The following is a 17,880-nucleotide window of genomic DNA, read 5'->3' as shown; positions in this document are numbered from 1 at the left end:
CCTACATTACTCCAAGTGCTGCTTCGCGCGGGTATACGAAATTCATTACATCGTCCACCATCAATTATCCAGTCCGTACCGTCCGCCCAGGACGTTCACCCCTGTATGTCCAGCATCTGCTTGAGCGCCGCCTCACTGGCCCTCAACCACCGCCCCCTCTCCTCGAGGTCGTCCGCATCGCCGCCGGCGCCCTCCTTTCGCCTCCGCGCTTCTTTGGCGGCCGCCTTGCTGTTTTGCCTCTTAGCCTCCAACGGCTGTAGCTCTGCCTGCAGCCTCTCCAGCTCCTTTCTCTTTCGCGGCACCCTGGCTTGAAGTTGCTCCAATTCTCGGTCCAACTGCTGCTGCTGCCTCTTCTTCTCGTCCACCAGCTCGAGCGTCTTCGCGAGAGGCAGGGCCATGTACGGGCTTTGGCCCGGCGCTTGCGCCTCCTTGAGTTCTGCCACCCGCTCCTCCAAGTCGGCAATTCTGCCCGGGAGTTCCTTCAGCTTTGCCGTATCCGTTTGCACGCTCTCATACCGCTTGGCCAATTCCTTGCCCTTCTTCTCCAACTCCGCCACCATGTTTACCACCTCCACCTTGAGAGCCTTGAGCTCGGCTTTTGCGGTCAGGTTCGCCTTCTCCAGCTCGAGGTTCTCCTGAGGCGACACGATGACTGGCGGGTCGCCGACGATGGCGCGTATGAATTTTTCCTTGGTGACCTGCTCGACGTAGGAGAACCGCAGCTTGGCGAAGAGCTCCTTGTAGTGCTCCAGGTCGGCGTCCAGGCTGGCTGGTGTTGTCGCATCTTGAGATGCGTTGGATGCGTCCGACGTCCGTTGTCGCGACTCTTGCGCGACGGCGCTCGAAATCGGTTCGCTGATTCTGATGATTGTAATTTCGTGGTTCTCGCTGAGCTCCTCGATTTTGCGCAGCGCTTGGGCTGCCTTTCCCGCGTCCATGCTGGAAAAACTGATGCTTGCAAGATCTGATCGTAGGAAGGAAGATACTGCTGATATTGGGGTTCGTAGGTGTCGCGTCTGAATAATGTCCCGCCCCGGTTGAAGGAAGTGTGGTTGGTTCTTTTCGCTGAGGGTCCAGTGTCTGGTGACGTTTGTTTACTTGGGTCCAGAATGGGCAACGCGCATGCCTTTGTCGCCATGTCCTGGGCTTATCGTTATCGCCGGCTTATCGCTGGGTACCGCCGACCTATCGGAAATGCATCCCACTGTGCCAAGTACCTTTTTCGCTGTGACCCCCCCCTAGCAGTCATCGCTGCTTGTCGATCAATCCTGCAAGAACCACAGTTTGCGACGCCGACGCCTTCTGCTTAACCGCAACCCCGCTGCTCCTCCACGTTGCCTCGGTCAACTGGCTTCTCGAAGGGTCTTGCCGACGTTCTTTTCAAATCCACCGCGATTCTCAGGCGACCGCTTCGGGGCCTCACTGCCTTTTCCGCGACCGAGCTTTTGTTGGATTCCGGCCAACACCTCAGCCCACGGCCCACTGGATGCCACCTCTCTCCCTCTGATCCGCGTCTCGTGCTTGGAGGGGACGCGACCGCTCGAGGCTCTTTCGGAGCGACCACAGACACCGCAGACGCCAGGATGCCGAACGACACCATCCTCACCGACGAATATGTCGCCGGGTTGCTAGCCAAGGAGGCAGATGACTGCTCGACAAAGTACTCCAGCATGGGCTTGGAGGCATTTCGCCCAGAGAAGAAGTACGTCCCGTGATTTTCCCGGATATCTCAATCGGCTCTAACGGACGCCAGACCGGCCAACATGCCCAAGCCAAACACTCGTTTCCTGCGACACATCATCAAGGACACCAACACGCACAACAAGAACCTCCTCGCGAAGGAGGCGGCAGAGTCACGGGCACGGCTGAAGGATCTCGAGCACGCCGAGGAGAAGGAGAAGCGGAGGAAGGCGGGCCCCCAGGACATCAGGAGGCGGCAGATGGGAGACATCAAGGCCATCTTGGGCGATCGCAAGGAGAGGGCGAGTCGCCCAGCGCGGCCGGACGAGAAGTCGCATGGCAAGGACGAGCCGTCGCCGCGCAAAAGGCACCACAGGGAACGAAGAAGCGCGTCTCCGGAACGCGGCGCCGGCGGCGGCGGGAGACACCGCCGGAGCAGGAGGGACGAGTCTGACCCGGAGCACGACGATCGCCGGAAGCACAGGAGCGACCGGCGGAGGTCGCGCTCGCCCGACGAAAAGTCGAGAAGACATCGCCACCGTTCGCCCCTCGGAGGCAAGGACCTGACCTCCAAGTCGCACCGGACCGACAAGGAGCGGAGACGGGACGAGGAAGGGGACTCGAAGTCGAAAGCCCACCGGAGCCGGAAGGACAGGAGCCGCGAAAGGCCCCAGGGGGGATTCTCCATCAAAGGCAGTAGCCGACGCGCGGCGCAGGAGCAGGAATCTGCCACCGCCACCGCCGCATCCGACTCGGACCCCTTGGACGAGTTCATCGGCCCGGCGCCGGCGGCGGCCCCGATCCGGTCGCGGGGCCGCGGGGCAGCTTCTGGCACGTCGGGCATCGACAAGCGTTTCGAAGCCGACTACGACCCGAAGGCGGACGTGGAGATGGCGGACGACGGCAACGCAGAGAACTGGGACGACGCGGTGGAGGCCTTCAGGGACAGGCAGAAGTGGCGTCAGAACCAGGAGCAGCGCATGCAGGCGGCGGGGTACAGCGACGACATGATCAAGAAGTGGAGGGAAGGCGGCGAGCAGAAGGACGAGCGGGATGTGCGGTGGGCCAAGGCCGGGGAGAAGCGGGAGTGGGATCGCGGCAAGGAGGGGGGCGGGCAGGATGGGCTCAGCGGGCTGTTTTCCGAGTTCAACTGAGCCGGGACACGGCGATCAAAAGGGGGCGGGGGGAGGCGAATGGCTACGTCTTTTGGGTGTTTAAGGGGTGGGCGTATTTGGTCATGGCAGGCGGGGTTTGCAACGTCGACGGGTTTGATATTTCTCTCGTTCCCTCTTTTTTTCTTTCCGAGGGGTCTTGTATAGAAGGGGGGGACTGTTTCCATCATGGCTTTGCGTTTGGAACCCGTGTTTTCTCTTGATAGTGGCGGGGAATCGCCAACTGGACCACGGGGTCGCAACTGTTCATGGATACCCGGCGCTCCCGGGGCCAGGAGGCGAATGCGAGCATTGAAAAGTAAATTTCCGCACTCTACTCCATGTGCACTTTTTGCCCGCCAGACTGGGGTTGAGCCTCGTCTGCAAGTTGTCAAGAGAGGGCCCAATCAATGTCTAGATGGGATGATTATGATGGTGGCGACGGAGCCGAGACCTCGTCGGACTTGGATTCACAATTTTTTTTCTTTCATTGTGAGCGTAAGAAGCTGTCACTAATACGAGCGGGTAAAAAAAATTAAAATCATTGGTCTGGTTGGTACGAACCGACCAGGGTGCGTTAATGCTCCGGCGGTTCGTCAAGGTAACAAAAAAAATTATAAGAAATAAGAAAAGAATGTCACCTCCCTCGTGAGGTTACAGCGGGAGGTTGCTTGCAGACGGCGTTTCACAACGGGGGAGGACGTCAAACCCACCCCCCTGCCCGACGTGTGAAACAAAAGGGTAAGGTAAGGGCAGGGGTCCAGCCCGTTTTGGGGGGGCGCTAGCTGGGCTCGGCATACAGAGAGGGAAAGGGAGAGGGAGAGACGTCCGAGACGGGCAAAGAATGGGACTCAATGAATACGGACCAAGGGGGTGGTTTTCTCAGGCGCGAGACGTAGGATGCGGATGGAGCACGGGGAGGGGGTGAGTGAGTCTCTCGGTGAACGAATGCGGTGAATGCTGAATATGGGAGCATTTTCGTTAGGAATGTGGGAAAAGGAAGGGGGGTTCCTGATATGGTGGGGGAGGGGACAACAAGCAGAACCCCGAACGACACTGCCACGGGAGAGCGTCGCCGATTGAGTACGTGGTTAGAGGACGGATCCCGGGAGCGATGCGTTGCACGCCGGTGATTGACGGAGACGGCGGGGAGTGCCGTGGAGCATGCCCGCAGCCGAAGGGACTGACGCAACAGCTGGTTACGGAGTTCTGGGTCGACTGGAGCTCGGGGAAGGCCCGGGGAGGGATGACTGCTCTGGTGCCGCTGTCGACGAGTTGTCGTGGGGACACTCGGGGTTTTCTGCAGGAGGAGGAGAAAGAGCTCCGAGTGTAACGCGTTTCTCACCACGGCGACGACGCTAGGAGGGAGGACGGTCCATGGGTAGCGAATTGAGTTTTGCGGCCGAGCGAGTCGAGAGAGCACCGAAAACATGAGAGACCGGGCGGCGGGACAGCAGAGAGGACATGGGATGGTTGTATGGATGGATGGGTTGGCGAGGTGAGACGCCTTGACGCGTCGTGTCTGTTCTTTCCTGGACCCAATGCCGCGTGCGGCGGCACCCCCCATCGATTCCTGCATTCCTGCACAGGGTGGGATGGTACGGACGGCGGCGCTCGGAATGCGTGCTCGATGCCACGGACGTGATAAGGACGGACGGGGGGCGAGACGAGTAAACAGCGCGACGGTTATCGCCGTGAGACTCGAGACACGGGACACGTGAGCCCTGGAGCATCTTCCACAATGGACAAGGACGGTCTTCTGATGAAGTGCCGGGGGTCGTCGACGAGAAAAGGTCGACGAAACGACTCATGCAAGCACTTTAGACCCGGCGGGTGCGGGCGGGAGCTTGCAGCGATGACAGCTCTGGATGGATGGCATGGGGGGTTTTTTTCCCTTCCTTTTCACTTTGATTTTTTATCCATCTCTGCCTATAATCGACTTGTTTAGTTTCTTCTTCAAATTCATCTTAATCATGTTCTTCTTGCGTTTGCCAAGCATCGGTGATACTAGGTAAAGCAGGTATTCTGCTGTGTTGGCAAAGCTTCATTCAATATCTTGGCCTCAGCATGGTTTAGAGTTGGACAAGGTTAATTATTCCTCCTCTGCCCCCCTCCCTTCATCGGCTAGCAGCGCTAGGCTGAGTTTGGGGGGCACCACCCCCTTTTGTTCGGACGGTTCCTGTAGTGTGGTAGGAGAACCTTTTGGGGTCACGAGGGGCTGGCCATGCGGGTGTTCGCCCGACGTGAGGTCATTGACGCGGTGCCCTCTGTGTGAGCGCTGCGCCCTTTTGGGAGGTACGAGACTTGGTAAGGGTAATCTGCTGCCTTGGGTACGAGATATGGATTCGTCACCCTCATTTCCCCCGGTCGTATTCGCCTGGAAGAAAGAAGAGAGAAAGGTAAACAAACAGCTTGTGCATGTGTTTATGAAGAATAAAACACCAACGGCCATAATGAAAAAGAAAATGAAAAAAAAAAAAAAGGGCGAAAGGAGGCAAGTGAACAATGAAGAGTAAAGCTCGCTCGGCTCATGTCGGTGTCGGCGCTTGTAAGACGAGAGACGACGTTGCGCGGTCCAGTCGGCTCGTGCTAGGGCCCCCTCTCTCACTCTGTCCCTCATGTCATTTTGGTTTTATTTTTACTCTTATTACCACGCGCAGCCCCGGCGTCAAGCCCGGGTAGTGGACTTCTTCTTACTCGCTTGCCGTGTGTCCTTCCTTGGCCCTGCGCTGAAGCATCCGAGGGGGAGGGGGGCGTGGGGATCTGGTCAAGACAGTGGGCACACGCGCACCGCTGATTGATTCACTGGGCGAGACAAGAGACCTCCCAAGACTAGATCCCTTGCCCTCCCAAGAGGCCCTGCCGTCTTGTCACGACCACCACCGGCACACCAAGACGGGACTAGGCACAGCGAACCCGGCCAACAGATGTGAGGGTTTCGGAGGTCAGCAAAATCGTTGGTGGGCGTGACCGTGTGTGTGCCGCCCAAGCCGGTGGGCCAGCCCCTGCAACCGTGGCACGCCTTGCTGCCCGCATGCCCGCATGCCTGTTGGGCTGGTGGCTGGTGGTGCTGGTGCTGGTGTCGTTGCTATTGTTGCCGTTACTGCCATACCAAGCCTGCCTGCAGAGACCGGAGTGGATGTATTTTGTTTTCCCTTTTTTTATTCTTTCTTTTTTCTTTCAATATTTTTGTCATTCCTTCTAGAACCAAGGATGAAATGTGGCTGGGCCGAGCAAAAGTGGTCAGTTGCGAGCGGGAGCCTCGTCATGGTGATGATGTTCGCAGATGGGTTTTCTGATGCAAGGTGCAGCGGTGAGACCATTGCCCACTTCACCCCGTGGGCTCACCGAGTAAGTTAAGTTAGGTAATTAAGGCATGTGCTGTAAGTGAAGAAGTGAGCGAGCGAGTGGGTGAGTGACCACCACAGACAGTCCCGGGAAATACCGCTTCAAGACGCCTGGGCGAGGACGGACGGAATGGTGCCACGGGCAGCAAACCCCTACCCTACCTGCCTACCCAAGGTACCCTACCTGTTCGTCCCTGTCCGTGTCACTGTGCCGCCCCGAGGCCTCTCGCTCTCTTGACGCGCACCGCATGCGAGTTCAGCCAGACAGGGGCCCGCCTCGAGCCGACTCCACTCTGGATCCCGGCTGCTGGGCTCTCTCTGTCTCTCTCTCTATCGCTCTCTCATTCTGCTGCCCCCCCTTGGGTCAAGTAAGTCCGTCCCCCTGGAGAAGAGAGAGAGCACGACAACGGCAGTTTTGCCCAGTGCCAGCAGCCCAACGGCCCAGCAGCATAGCAGGCTCGTGTGTCACTCGCTGGGCCTGATTAACTGCACCGCACCGCACCGCACCGCACCACTCGAGGCCCCAGCACCTAAACAACAACGACTCCGCCCCGCTGCCAGATGCATCCATCCACCAGGAACCCTCCTCCAACCCACTCCAGAACTCCTCCCTCCCCCGTCCTGGCCACCGTCCTGCTGCCGCTGCCGTCGCCGACTCCACTCTTCAGTCCATTTTTGTCTCTTGTCGCTGTCCGTGTCTCTGTACCTCTGTCTTCGTCTTCGCCGTCTGTCTCTGTATGTAATGCATGGGCGCCGCCGCATCGCCCGCCGCTGCGTGCACTTTCCACCTGCGTAAAACTCATCTCATCTGCTCCGGCCAAAATAACCTGATCGACGGCCCCTTCGTCATCATTTTTTTGCTTCCGTCTCTCTCTACCCCCCCTCCCCCCCCCTCCTCAAACGTCCACTCCCTATTTTCCCTTTCTCTTTTGACTCGACCCCCTTCCCGCTCAGTCCAGCCCACCGCACGTGAGAGAGAGGCTGCTTGGCTGCCCAACCTTCCGCCCCTCGAAGTGAATATCGTCGCACCTTGCTCCAGCCTCGCCTCGCCATATCACCCCCACGGCCTCTGCATTTCCACCCCTTCCGCATGACTTTGCGAATGTTAGGTCCTTGTGCAGTTTGCCGCTGAGCCACTGCCAGCAGCTGGTCGATTCTCCCCGATATCGACTACTGTACCTTCTCCCAGCTGCGACCGTCACCAGACCCGACCGCCCCGGCCGCCGCGCCGTGCGCCGAACGCCCACACACCCCCCCACCGTTATCTCTCGACACTTAACGACACAGAGTCCCCCCAAAACCTCTGATTCTCCTTTTTTTTCTTGATTTCCATATTTTACGACCCGATACGATACCCACCATGCGTACTCCCAGAATAGCCATCCTCGTCCTCTTCTTCGTCGCCTCCCTCTTCCTCTTCTGCCGATCCGTCACATCGCTTGCGCGCTCCGACCCAGTCATCGCCTCGGCTGCCGTCCCCCCGCGATCGCGCTTCACGAGCTTCTTCTCCTTCACCGCGCCCTTCTCCATCTTCACCCCGAATGCCGCCATCAGCCTGACCGACGACAACAGCACCTCCTTCGTCGCCCGCCCCGCCGCCTTCGGCCCCATCCTCCCCGTCAAGGGCCTGAGTGGCCAGCTATGGATCGGCAGCGGCTTCGACGATAGCTTGCAGGACGGCGAGGGCGAGGGCGAGCTCGGCTGCTCCGACATCCCCAACTGGGAGGACGGAAAGGCCAACGGCGCCCTCAGGTCCGCCACCAAGGGCATGTCCAAGTCCGACGCAAAGGCTGCCACTGCTGCTGGCAAGCCCGGCCACCACAAGCGGGACACGCCCGACAAGGACGCCGTCCCCGCCTCCGTCGGCCCGCCCGTCACGCGCCTCAAGTCCAAGATCCGCCCCCTGGACGACGGCACCGACGACTACCTGCACCAGGGCCTCGCCCGGAAGCCGAAGCCGAACCACGATAGCGCCATGACCACCGAGTCGACCCACGCCGATATCCAATCGATACAAGAGGCCGCGGAGATCGCCGGAAAGATTGTGCTGCTCAGTCGCGGCGGCTGCGGTTTCCTCGAGAAGGTCAAGTGGGCGCAGCGGCGCGGAGCCATGGCCCTCATTGTGGGCGATAATACCAAGGGGGGGCCTCTGATTCAGATGTTCGCCCGGGGCGACACATCCAACGTCTCCATCCCCTCCGTCTTCACCACCCGGACCACGGCGCACCTGCTCTCGTCCCTGACCCAGCCGGGCAGCTTCATCGAGGACACCATCGACGAGCACGGACGCCCCGCCCTCAAGGTCATGCAGTCCGACGGGGCGAACCGGAAGAGCCGCAAGAACAAGCAAAAGGCCGCCGCCACGACCCCGACCCCGACGGCAAGGGCCACGGCCACCCCCAAGGCCAAGGCCAAGCCCGCCACGAAGCAGAAGCCGCCAAAGGCCGAGGAGATGAGCAAGCCCCGCGTTGGCTGGTTCCGGTGGCTGTTCAGCTGGGGCCGCCGCTCGGGATCCGGAGACGGCAGCATCCAGCCGCCGAGCAGCGGCCGCCACAACTGGGTGCTCGTGGACGACTGGAGCGAGGAGAAGGACAGGATCATCCGCGACGGTCTCGGAAAGGCCGCCAAGAGGGGCAACGGCAAGGCCTCCGAGTCCCGCAAGACCGAGGACAGCTTCCAGATTGGCGTCCAGGACTGGCGGGATCCCGACCTGGTCGATGCCCCGAGCACCAAGGCCAAGGACGAGACCGCCTCCAAGGAGCATGCCGGAAAGGCGGGGAGCAACGCGAAGAGCGGAAAGGAAACCAGCGGTCCAAAGGGCGGGAGCATCACCCCCGGAAGCGGCGAGTACAACCCCGACCTGCCGCCGGTCGAGAGCAAGGGGTCCGCGTCCTCAGGAAACGACGCCGCCACCCACGGCGGCATCATGTCCAAGATTTTCGGAGACGACGACGGTGCCGACTTCTCCAGGGAGGACAAGCCGAAGGACCCCGAGCCCGAGGAGCCTGTGCCCGATGACGACGAGCCTATTGGCCACGACGGTCTCTGGGTCACCATTACGCCCTCAAGCAGCTCCAGCCCCTTCTTCGATACCCTGTTGGTGCTCGTGGTCAGCCCGCTCATCACGCTGAGCGTCGTCTACGCGCTTCTCATCCTGCGTGCGCGCATCCGCAGAAGACGCTGGAGGGCGCCCAAGTCGGTTGTCGAGCGCTTGCCGGTGCGGACGTACCACACCGTCGCGGCCTCGCCCGTCCCCTCGCCGAGAATACCCTCGCCGACCAGCGCCACCCCCACCACGCCTCTGCTGCAGCAGACGCCTACCCGGCCACGGCCTCGTTCTAGAACGACGACGGGGATTCCCGAGTCGGAGAGTCTGCTGTCCGTCAACGCCGCCCTGCAGATGCCGAGATCGCCCCTGCGGACGGAGCACGAGAAGGCGAGCGGCAGCTACTCGAGCGAGTGGAAGAAGTACATGGGCCGGCAGGTCGAGTGTGTTGTGTGCCTGGAGGAGTACGTCGACGGCGTCAGCCGCGTGATGAGCTTGCCCTGCGGCCACGAGTTCCACGCCGAGTGCATGTAAGTGTCCCACCCGCCCACGACTGTGTTTATCCATACTGACAGTCCCTCTAGCACACCATGGCTGACAACACGCCGTCGCACGTGCCCCATCTGCAAGGGCGACGTCGTCCGATCGCTGGCCCGCGGCTCTCCGACAAGCCCCCGGTACGAACCGTACCACGACGACTCGGACGACGAGGTAGAGGCCGAGGGCTCTGGTTCAAGAGACAGAGACGACGACGTCGAGCAGGGAATCCTCTCGCCCGCACCGAGGGGGCGGCAGACCCGGCCCGACGGGTGGCTCGGCATGATATCGAGCAGCTTCGGGGCGTCATCACGCGCGAGGCGGTCGTCGCAGGAGGACCGTAACAGGTGATTTGCCGCCCCGGCGTGCGTTTGCAAATGGATCGCGGTTCTTTTTGGCTTTCCCGGCGGCAGTTTCGAGTTTCGACACATGGCTATCAAAGCCTCATGGGATGGTATACAACGGCGTACTTTGGGGTTCTTGGGCTCTGGGACACAATGTGGGGTGGGGTTTGTTTTGGGCAGCATGGCCGTGAATCAACCGGCCCCGGGAGAAATGGGGCGGGCGGACCTCACTACACTCGTTTTGGACTGTCGTCCTTTTTTTTCTTGTTTCGTTTTTCCCTAGCTCCTTTTCTTGTGTTCTCTTTTATTTTTCCTGGCTCATGTTTTGCCGTCGGCGCCCTTTTCTCTTTTCCCCATAGGGGAGCGGAGAGATTAGATGTGGGATAGCAAGGATAGGCAAGGGCTGATGAGTGGTGGCTATTATACCCGTCGTCCGCCCCTGTGCGCGTGTGTGTGTCTGTCTGTGTGTTGTCGTGTGGTGCGGTGTGGTGCGTGGTTGGGTGCTTGGGGGACGCAAATATCTCTTGTTTGGAATATGGAATTCCAGCGCTAGCCTACATCGCGACAAATGAGACGAGTTTTACGGACCTCTCTCCCTCCCATCCTCCTCGTTTGTTTTCTTGTGATGTGGTGATGTCAATCATTAGGTATTAGGTAGGCTGTTGTTACACTGTTCCTGTGATGCTTCAGGTCTGGACGGCCCTGGCCCTGTCCATGTCCAAGAACCTGAGGGGGGTATCTTTGATGTTTGGGTATCTCTCGCTCCCTCCGTCTCTCTTTCGCCTCCTCCTCCAGTTCCGAATGTATGCCCCTGAAAATGTGAAGTCCGTCCCGTGGCCCCGGGTTTGTTAATGCTCCCCTATCCTGGTCTGTCCCGTCGCGTCCCCATTTCCCGTGGGTCCCCCTTTTCCGTCGAGCCAACTCTAACAACGACACACACTCACACACCTGAGCCTCCTCCTCCACCTCTCCGCTTTCGTCTCCGTCGAAAGCCTAATATCAACGCATGCAAAAAGGTCGTGACTTGGACGAGCAATACGACCGAGGCGGCGCGGGGGCGGGGGGCTTCACACGTCGTTGTAGAAGATCATGCGCGGCATGTCCCTCGCGCCGGCGGCCCACATCCACGCGGCGCCCGGGTCCAGCGACGTCGCCACGGAGCCGGCGGCGACGGTGGGGGACGCGGTCCTGTTGGGCGGGCGGGGGGCGTCTGATGCGGCGGCGGCACCGGCGGTGGTTGTGGTTGTATTTGCGGCCGCGGCTGCGGTTGCGGTTGCCAGGAGGTGGTTTCTCTCCGGGCCTTTTGGCATGGTCCTGGGGTGGTTTGTTAGTCTTGTTCCCTCCTTCTCCCCCCCTCCCCCCCTTTTGCCTTTCTTGTCCGGAAAGTTTGCGACCAAATGGATCGGGGGGTGAGGGTGTGTGAGGATAAGAAAAGGGGGAGGGGGGTCACTTACAACGCGGTGCTCAGCGCCCCGTGGAAGAGACTCGGGTCCCTCGGCGAGAGGCCGGGGTCCCGCGCCCGGGCCCAGAGGTGCGCGCGCGCCCTGGCGACGGCGTCGTCGACCCGGCCCTGCAGGGCCGGGAAGAATGGCCGGAGGGAGAGGAGGGAGATGACGAGGCCCTGCGCGCCGGAGGCGAAGCCGCCGCCGCCGCCGCCACCGCCCGCTCCCGATTCCCGCGTGTCGTTGCCGCGCGCCCCCGGCGACGTCTCGGGCGTTGGCGGCGCTTTGGGGGGCGACGCGGCTTCTTCCGCCCCCGGGGCGGACGGCCAGTCGCCGTCGGGGAGCTGGAGGTCCAGCAGCGACGACAGCTTGGACGCGAGACGCGGGGCCAGGGGCGGCGACGTAAGGACCAGCTGGGTCACCACGCCCAGGTCGCCGTGCGCGGCGCCGTGGCGGGAGGCCGAGGGGGCGGGGTGGTGCGGGCAGGACCAGGGCGTGGCCGGGGCGAGGAGGTACTCCGAGACGTGGACTATGGCGCGGGAGACGAGGGGCGCCGAGGAGGGGACCCAGTGGCGGATGATGCGGAGGAGGTACAGGGTCCCCGCGAGGCCGTGGAGGAGGCACGTCGCGGGGGGCGCCGCGTCGGGCGGCGAGGTGTCCATGGCCGTGGGCGACGCGGCGTCGGCGGCGGCGGCGGTGGCGGCGGGGAGGATGAGGTCCAGGACCGGCGCCAGGAGGGCGAGGAAGGTCCGCACGTGGGAGAGGTCCTGGGTTATGCAGGCCCGGATGGCGGGGCCGGCGAGGGCGTCGGAGAGCAGCCCCGGCCCCGGGGGCTCGAAGGGGGCCGGGGGCGCCGACGGGGTCGGGATGTTGGAGATGTAGGCGCGGGCCCAGTGGATCGCCGGGTAGGAGTGCACCTGCAGGCAGGGGTGGTGGGAGGAGATTGAGAGGAAGAGGTAGGCCGTGCCTGTGTGCGAGGTGAGGGGCCCGGTGAGCGAGGACGGGGGGTAGGAGGACTGAGGCGGGGAGAGGGTCAGCGTCTTGGAGAGGTGGGTGAGGATCGCAAGCTGGGAGGGCGAGGGGTCGTGTTTCGAGTGGTTCATTGTGGGCGGGAAATGGGCAATTAGAGGACGAGGCGAGAGGGAGGGCCGAAGATGCGGTGTGCGCGCGAGGGGTGTGTTGAGATGGCAAGGTGAGATGCGGAGTGAGTAGACGGGCTGGGTGGGGTTCTTCACCGAGGGAAGCTTCGCCGTCGTGTGGTGGTGCAGGCCGTGGCGGGGAATGCGGGGTTGGAGCTTGGGGGCGCTGGATTCAGGGTGCCGGGAGGTTGGAGCGGGGGGGAAGCGGGATCGTCGTGCGGGCCCCATATGCCGGGGGTAAGGAGGTTGCAAGTGGGGCGCTGCGGCAGGGTAGGCTGGCACCTCTCACCGAGTTCACCGAACTCACCGAGGCGGTCTTCATGTGATGAAAGCAGGGGGGATTTTCCATTACAGACTTGGTGCTACGTCTGTTCCGAGAGCTTGGCTCACTTGGTTCGAATGTATCATAAATTGAGGTACAGAAAGGCCCCCCTTGAACCAACATTACATCCTGTGCTCCAAACCGGCTGCGAGCTCGTTAGTAATGCCGTCGAGGTTCCAGATGAACTAGTTCTGGTAGTTTATTGCCGTGCTTGGGTATTTCTGAGAGGCAAACTTCTGTGCTCTATGTACTTATCACAGACGATATGGCATGCATGCCCACCCTCGGCACTTGTAAACCGAATCTCTCGGTTATGCGGCCGAGGCGTGAAGTGACCAACTACGCCCACGAGCCGAGTAGCTAAGACAGAAAAGTTGGAATTGCCGTCAAGTTGAATAACCATCAAGAACCAGGAGGGAGATAAAGTGATTGTAGACTGTGCCCAAGAAACAAACCGAGGTTTTTTCCTCCCAATCTTGGCCGTACACCATGCATAGCACAGGCTGCAGTCAGTCAGTCGAGGCAATGGATGGCTCCTTCAGCCCAACTCCATTTCCTAACTAGTCTCATGAAGATATCTTGCAATTCGGAGTCGTGAGGCTGGATGGCCACGCACATGTGATATATGGCTCTCTCGAGAAGCTGTTTCAAGACCTTGGTGCAGGGTTCCGAGTCCAGCCCCAGGCATCTCCCACCCTCTGCGGGTTGTGGAAAGTTACTTGGAGTCGATCTCGGATCAGTGATCAGTCCCCAAGGCCAGTTGTGTCCAGTTTAATTATATAACAGCGCTCGACCTACCCGATGGGATTAGAGCGAACACATCAGAGTAGTGCACCCTATTCTCTTCACTACCGCACTGATATTCCTCCTCCTCCCCCTCCTCCTCCTCCTCCTCCTCCTCCTCGTTACCGCTAGCCTCCTTCGTGGAATTGAAGGCATTGATGCTAAGCTTCACGGGTCCCACGGTCATAATATTGGGAAACTATATTAACCTGCACATGTTTGTCGAGAGTTGAGCGGTACCGAACGATCAGTAGTAGTAGCATTCAAAAAGGGCAAAAACAAAAACATACAACACCAGGTATTCGCTGGTCGTCACCGACCCAGCTACTAATCCGGCCCTCACTGGCTTATCTATGGGAGAGCGGACGGGATCCCGAGTTCTCCAGTGGGTATGGTCGTATGTGCTTGTGTTGTAAGGGTAAGTTGTCTATATGGCCTCGCGGGTTCAGTCACGACAGGGCGTTCGGTTGAGACAGATTTGGCACATGTCGCAGCCCCACCAGCAACCTCCCATCTCGCCTTGTCCCCCACGTCTCTTGCTTCCAATGTTACTGACTACCGTCTGATATTGGCCCCCAACACTTGAACTTTAATTTGAGACCTTGTTACATCGCGGGAGCCGCGGCGGCCGCTTGTCATGCATCTTCTTGCAAGAGTCTACAGAACAACTAGAGTGTTTTCACGAATCAGCTCCTACCCGCACTCGCATGCCTCGTCCTCACAAACATGAATCATAGGATCGTGTTGAAACCCTGGCCACCGATGCATTCAGCTTTGGAACCCGAGGCTGAGGAGCAACATACGAGGTGTTCGTCTACCGTCTGGGCCCTACCCTTCCGCCGACGCGGCTGTTAGGTCTGAGAGCTAGTCAGGACCCATCTCCACCCACACAAGGGCAAAACCTGCCGAGCACGTGGCAATAATGGACTGTAACTTGCTGCCCAGCTGCGTTGCGAGCTTGTCGCGACGTCGGCTTATCGCATCCGTAGTCTATCTACACTGCTCCTCATTCCCATCCCATCCCCGACGGAACTCTGTCGCTCTGGGGTGGAAGATAGGGCCATGCCGAAATTAGATACCGCACGACCGGCTGCGTTTATCGCTCGGACGAAGTGGCTCGTGGGCGACGAGGCCGCGAGCTACTAACTTCATTCGAAGGGCTGAGATTCAATCATACAAAAAGCACGTAGTACTGTCAGAACTGTGCACATCATAGAGAACTGGATGTGCTAAAACGGGGCACGGTTGCCCGGTCTATTTCTGCGAGAACATTTAAAGAATCTGTTTGAACCCCAGACAACTATGTAGACCCGGCTGATGCAGGGTAACTCGAGACAGGACCAGCCCCCACCCCCTCCAAACCGCTGCACCGCCGCGCCGTTAGGATGGGGGGTGGGGATCATGGGCGAATTCCGGCCTTTGAGAATCTCGGCACTTTGAACCCTCGTTCCATGTGTATTCTACGACCCGTTTGATAGTATCGGCACCTACCTGTACGGCGAAACCGGGGGATAAAAGAAACAGTCAAGGTTGGTAGAGCCCAAACGTGCACGGTACAAGGTTATTCGGCGGACAGCAGACTATGAAGAGTGATTTCCGAGCAGAACTGGTCTCTGATCATGCATTCTCTCCAAGTGCACTTTCATCTTCTTGGGCTGATATCCATCCCGCTCTGTCGGATGTTCTGGATGCTTCAGCTCTGTGGCCCTGTCCTGCCAGGTGTTGCCGAGTCAGAAGGACGGTTTCTTGGGCAGCAAAATAGCCCTTGACTGCCTGAGACTGACCTTGCCGGCAAGAAGGCCGTCTACCGTGAAAACAAAAACCCGGATGCCCTGTATGAAGTTGATGGTTTTGGTGTGTGTGGTAGTTGTAGGAAAAACCGTCTCGGCGGGGACAGGAGAGTATCGGCTACATCGGCCACATGGCCAAGGTGCGGCCCAGATGATCTACGCGCGTATGCACATCTGTCCGTATTCAACGGGTGCGCCCGCTTGTCGCGCGTGTTTCACGACCACGCCACGCTGCATGGAGCCTCGAAACCCGGAGCCGGGCTGGCGGGAACACACAGTTTGGGGGCTGGAAAGTATAATGGGAACATTTGGGACAAACCAGTGCCTAAACCATATCCATCACTGATCAGATGACTGGTTTTAGATGCCCCGAATAGGAAAACAATCAGGGAACGGTCGGTTCTTGGATACGTCTGAAGTCTCCGGCCTGTTCTGGCCGTGTAAGGCCTCGCGTCGGTGAACACGCCCGCCGAGTATTGTCGTGACTCGTTCCGGCGCACCTTGAAACGGTCTGCGCATACCAAATCATGAAGGTGTGCTTCCCGTTCGGGATGGACGTCGTATACAAACAATATAAGCGACCAGCACCGGGGACTCCGCATACAGCAGTGGGGATTGACTCGCGTGTCGTCCGAATGGAGTGCCCTGGTTTCTCCGGCCGATCATGCAGTTCATCTGGGGAGTGGATGATGAGGCCAAGTCGAGTCAGGAAGAGGCCGGACCAGACGAGACGTTCACCCAGCAGTTTGGACCGGTCTTGGCCGCTGGAAGATGGAAGGTGGAACATCCCAACCGTCTGGGCAGTTTGCGATCATGAGATGGCACCGGTCGATCATCGTTGCAGGCTGTTCAGTGTCTATATAAACCATTCCAATCCTCCCCATCTAGTCGATCTTGTTCTCTCCATCAACCCACATCAAGAACTCCACAAACACCAGCATCAGCAACAACTACCTCCCGAGTACCTTCATTCCGACTTCCAACAACCCGGTCCCCTTTCTCAATAGAAACACTCCCCAAATCCACCACATTCTCCGCCAAAATGCGTGTCTCCACCGTCCTCTTCACCCTCTTCGCCACCATCGCCGTGGCGGCCCCCAGCAACGTCGGCACCCTCGACTCCAACTCCCTCCTCGAGACCCGCCAGTGCGCAGCAACAGGCGTCTGCTCCGCGGGCGGCGATAAAGGCGAGAGCTGCTCCGCCCTCAAGTGTTGCAGCAACTCCAAGTCCGGCAAAGGCAACAGTGTAAGACACTTTTCCCCTTCGAGACGTGCCCAAGACGAACCAGAGCTGACATTTCTTTGATTCACAGGTGTGCTGCTGCAACTAGGCATTTCTCTCTTTTTCACATGATGATTACATTGCGGTCACCTTGCGAGGAAAAGCTTCTGGGTTTCCATACTTCTCTCCGCAGGGACCATTATATACTATACAACTTTAAAGATTCAAGCGAAAGACGAGCGTTGCTGTTCTTCAGGCGGGCAGAGGCTAGGAAACATGTTTAGATAGAATACTTACAACTTGCAACCCGATGGCAATAAAGTTCCCCGAGACATCGTCTCAATTCAAAATCAACGTTAAACCTCCCGCGTAACTCTGCGCTAGATCGGCGAACTTTGGATGATTTTTAAGCACCTGAAAGACACACCACCAAAGGCCAAACTGCCCAAAGTTTAAAATCCCGGTAGTCTGCGTCCAAGTCCATTGCTCCTCCACCCTGACTAACTCCGCCTTGAAGAGATACGAGCAAATCTATCTCATTTCGCTTCCAAAAAAAGAAAAAAAAAGGCCGACTTCCGCGAACTGACTGTTTCGACGACAGCCGATTCAAGTATCAATGCCCGGCCGGTCGGCCGGCGTGGTTGTGGACACCCCTTACTGCCGATGCCCCGCAACCCCGATCCCCGCTCCGCCGATAAAAAAGCAACCCGACGGTGTGGGAAAACCTGTACGACATCCCATGCAAGGGTCTGGCCACCATCAGGTGGAATATAGAAAAAAAAAAGCAAAAGAAAGAAAGAAACCGATAGAACGATTCCGACAACCCCCGCCTTCGCCCCCAGTCCGGAAACGTTGCGGCGCATAAACCCGCTCCGTCAGGGAGACCAGCGCGACTCACCCACCCCAGACCATCCTTTGTCTCTTCTGGTTTTCTTTCTTTTCTCTTTCTTTCTGTCTCTCACCCCCCCCCGTGTCTCTCATCCGCCCTTTCCTCGTTCTTCTTTTTTCTCTTCCTCCAATGTCTCAGTCCCTGATCCCGCGACTGGTAGGGATGGAGACGCATCGACGCGCTCGACG

At 59.2% G+C, this 17,880-nt stretch overlaps 5 protein-coding genes across 5 annotated transcripts; 3 read left to right on the top strand and 2 right to left on the bottom strand.

Moving 5' to 3' along the window:
* Nucleotides 1-95: 95 nt before the first annotated feature.
* Nucleotides 96-938, bottom strand: EsH8_VIII_000934 (uncharacterized protein; the record flags this gene model as incomplete). The annotated part of the gene is made up of 1 exon (XM_083269976.1): nucleotides 96-938. One exon carries the CDS (start codon nucleotides 936-938, stop codon nucleotides 96-98), a length of 843 nt encoding a protein of 280 aa, XP_083129744.1.
* A 645-nt stretch (nucleotides 939-1,583) lies between these two features.
* On the top strand, nucleotides 1,584-2,834 carry EsH8_VIII_000933 (uncharacterized protein; the record flags this gene model as incomplete). The annotated part of the gene is made up of 2 exons (XM_083269975.1): nucleotides 1,584-1,702; nucleotides 1,754-2,834. The coding sequence occupies 2 exons, from the start codon at nucleotides 1,584-1,586 to the stop codon at nucleotides 2,832-2,834; spliced, it is 1,200 nt and encodes a 399-aa protein (XP_083129743.1).
* Nucleotides 2,835-7,538: 4,704 nt separating this feature from the next.
* On the top strand, nucleotides 7,539-10,112 carry EsH8_VIII_000932 (uncharacterized protein; the record flags this gene model as incomplete). Its single annotated transcript, XM_083269974.1, has 2 exons — nucleotides 7,539-9,754; nucleotides 9,809-10,112. The coding sequence occupies 2 exons, from the start codon at nucleotides 7,539-7,541 to the stop codon at nucleotides 10,110-10,112; spliced, it is 2,520 nt and encodes an 839-aa protein (XP_083129742.1).
* Nucleotides 10,113-11,172: 1,060 nt separating this feature from the next.
* Nucleotides 11,173-12,914, bottom strand: EsH8_VIII_000931 (uncharacterized protein; the record flags this gene model as incomplete). The annotated part of the gene is made up of 2 exons (XM_083269973.1): nucleotides 11,173-11,419; nucleotides 11,560-12,914. 2 exons carry the CDS (start codon nucleotides 12,912-12,914, stop codon nucleotides 11,173-11,175), a joined length of 1,602 nt encoding a protein of 533 aa, XP_083129741.1.
* A 3,709-nt stretch (nucleotides 12,915-16,623) lies between these two features.
* Nucleotides 16,624-16,912, top strand: EsH8_VIII_000930 (uncharacterized protein; the record flags this gene model as incomplete). Its single annotated transcript, XM_083269972.1, has 2 exons — nucleotides 16,624-16,827; nucleotides 16,895-16,912. The coding sequence occupies 2 exons, from the start codon at nucleotides 16,624-16,626 to the stop codon at nucleotides 16,910-16,912; spliced, it is 222 nt and encodes a 73-aa protein (XP_083129740.1).
* Between the last annotated feature and the right edge of the window lie 968 nt (nucleotides 16,913-17,880).

The sequence above is a fragment of the Colletotrichum jinshuiense genome, chromosome 8 (genome assembly GCF_051148585.1).
Source record: "Colletotrichum jinshuiense chromosome 8, complete sequence".
NCBI lineage: Eukaryota > Fungi > Ascomycota > Sordariomycetes > Glomerellales > Glomerellaceae > Colletotrichum > Colletotrichum jinshuiense.
The sequence above is the reverse complement of the archived record's forward strand: the minus strand, read 5'-3'. Positions and strand labels throughout refer to the sequence as shown.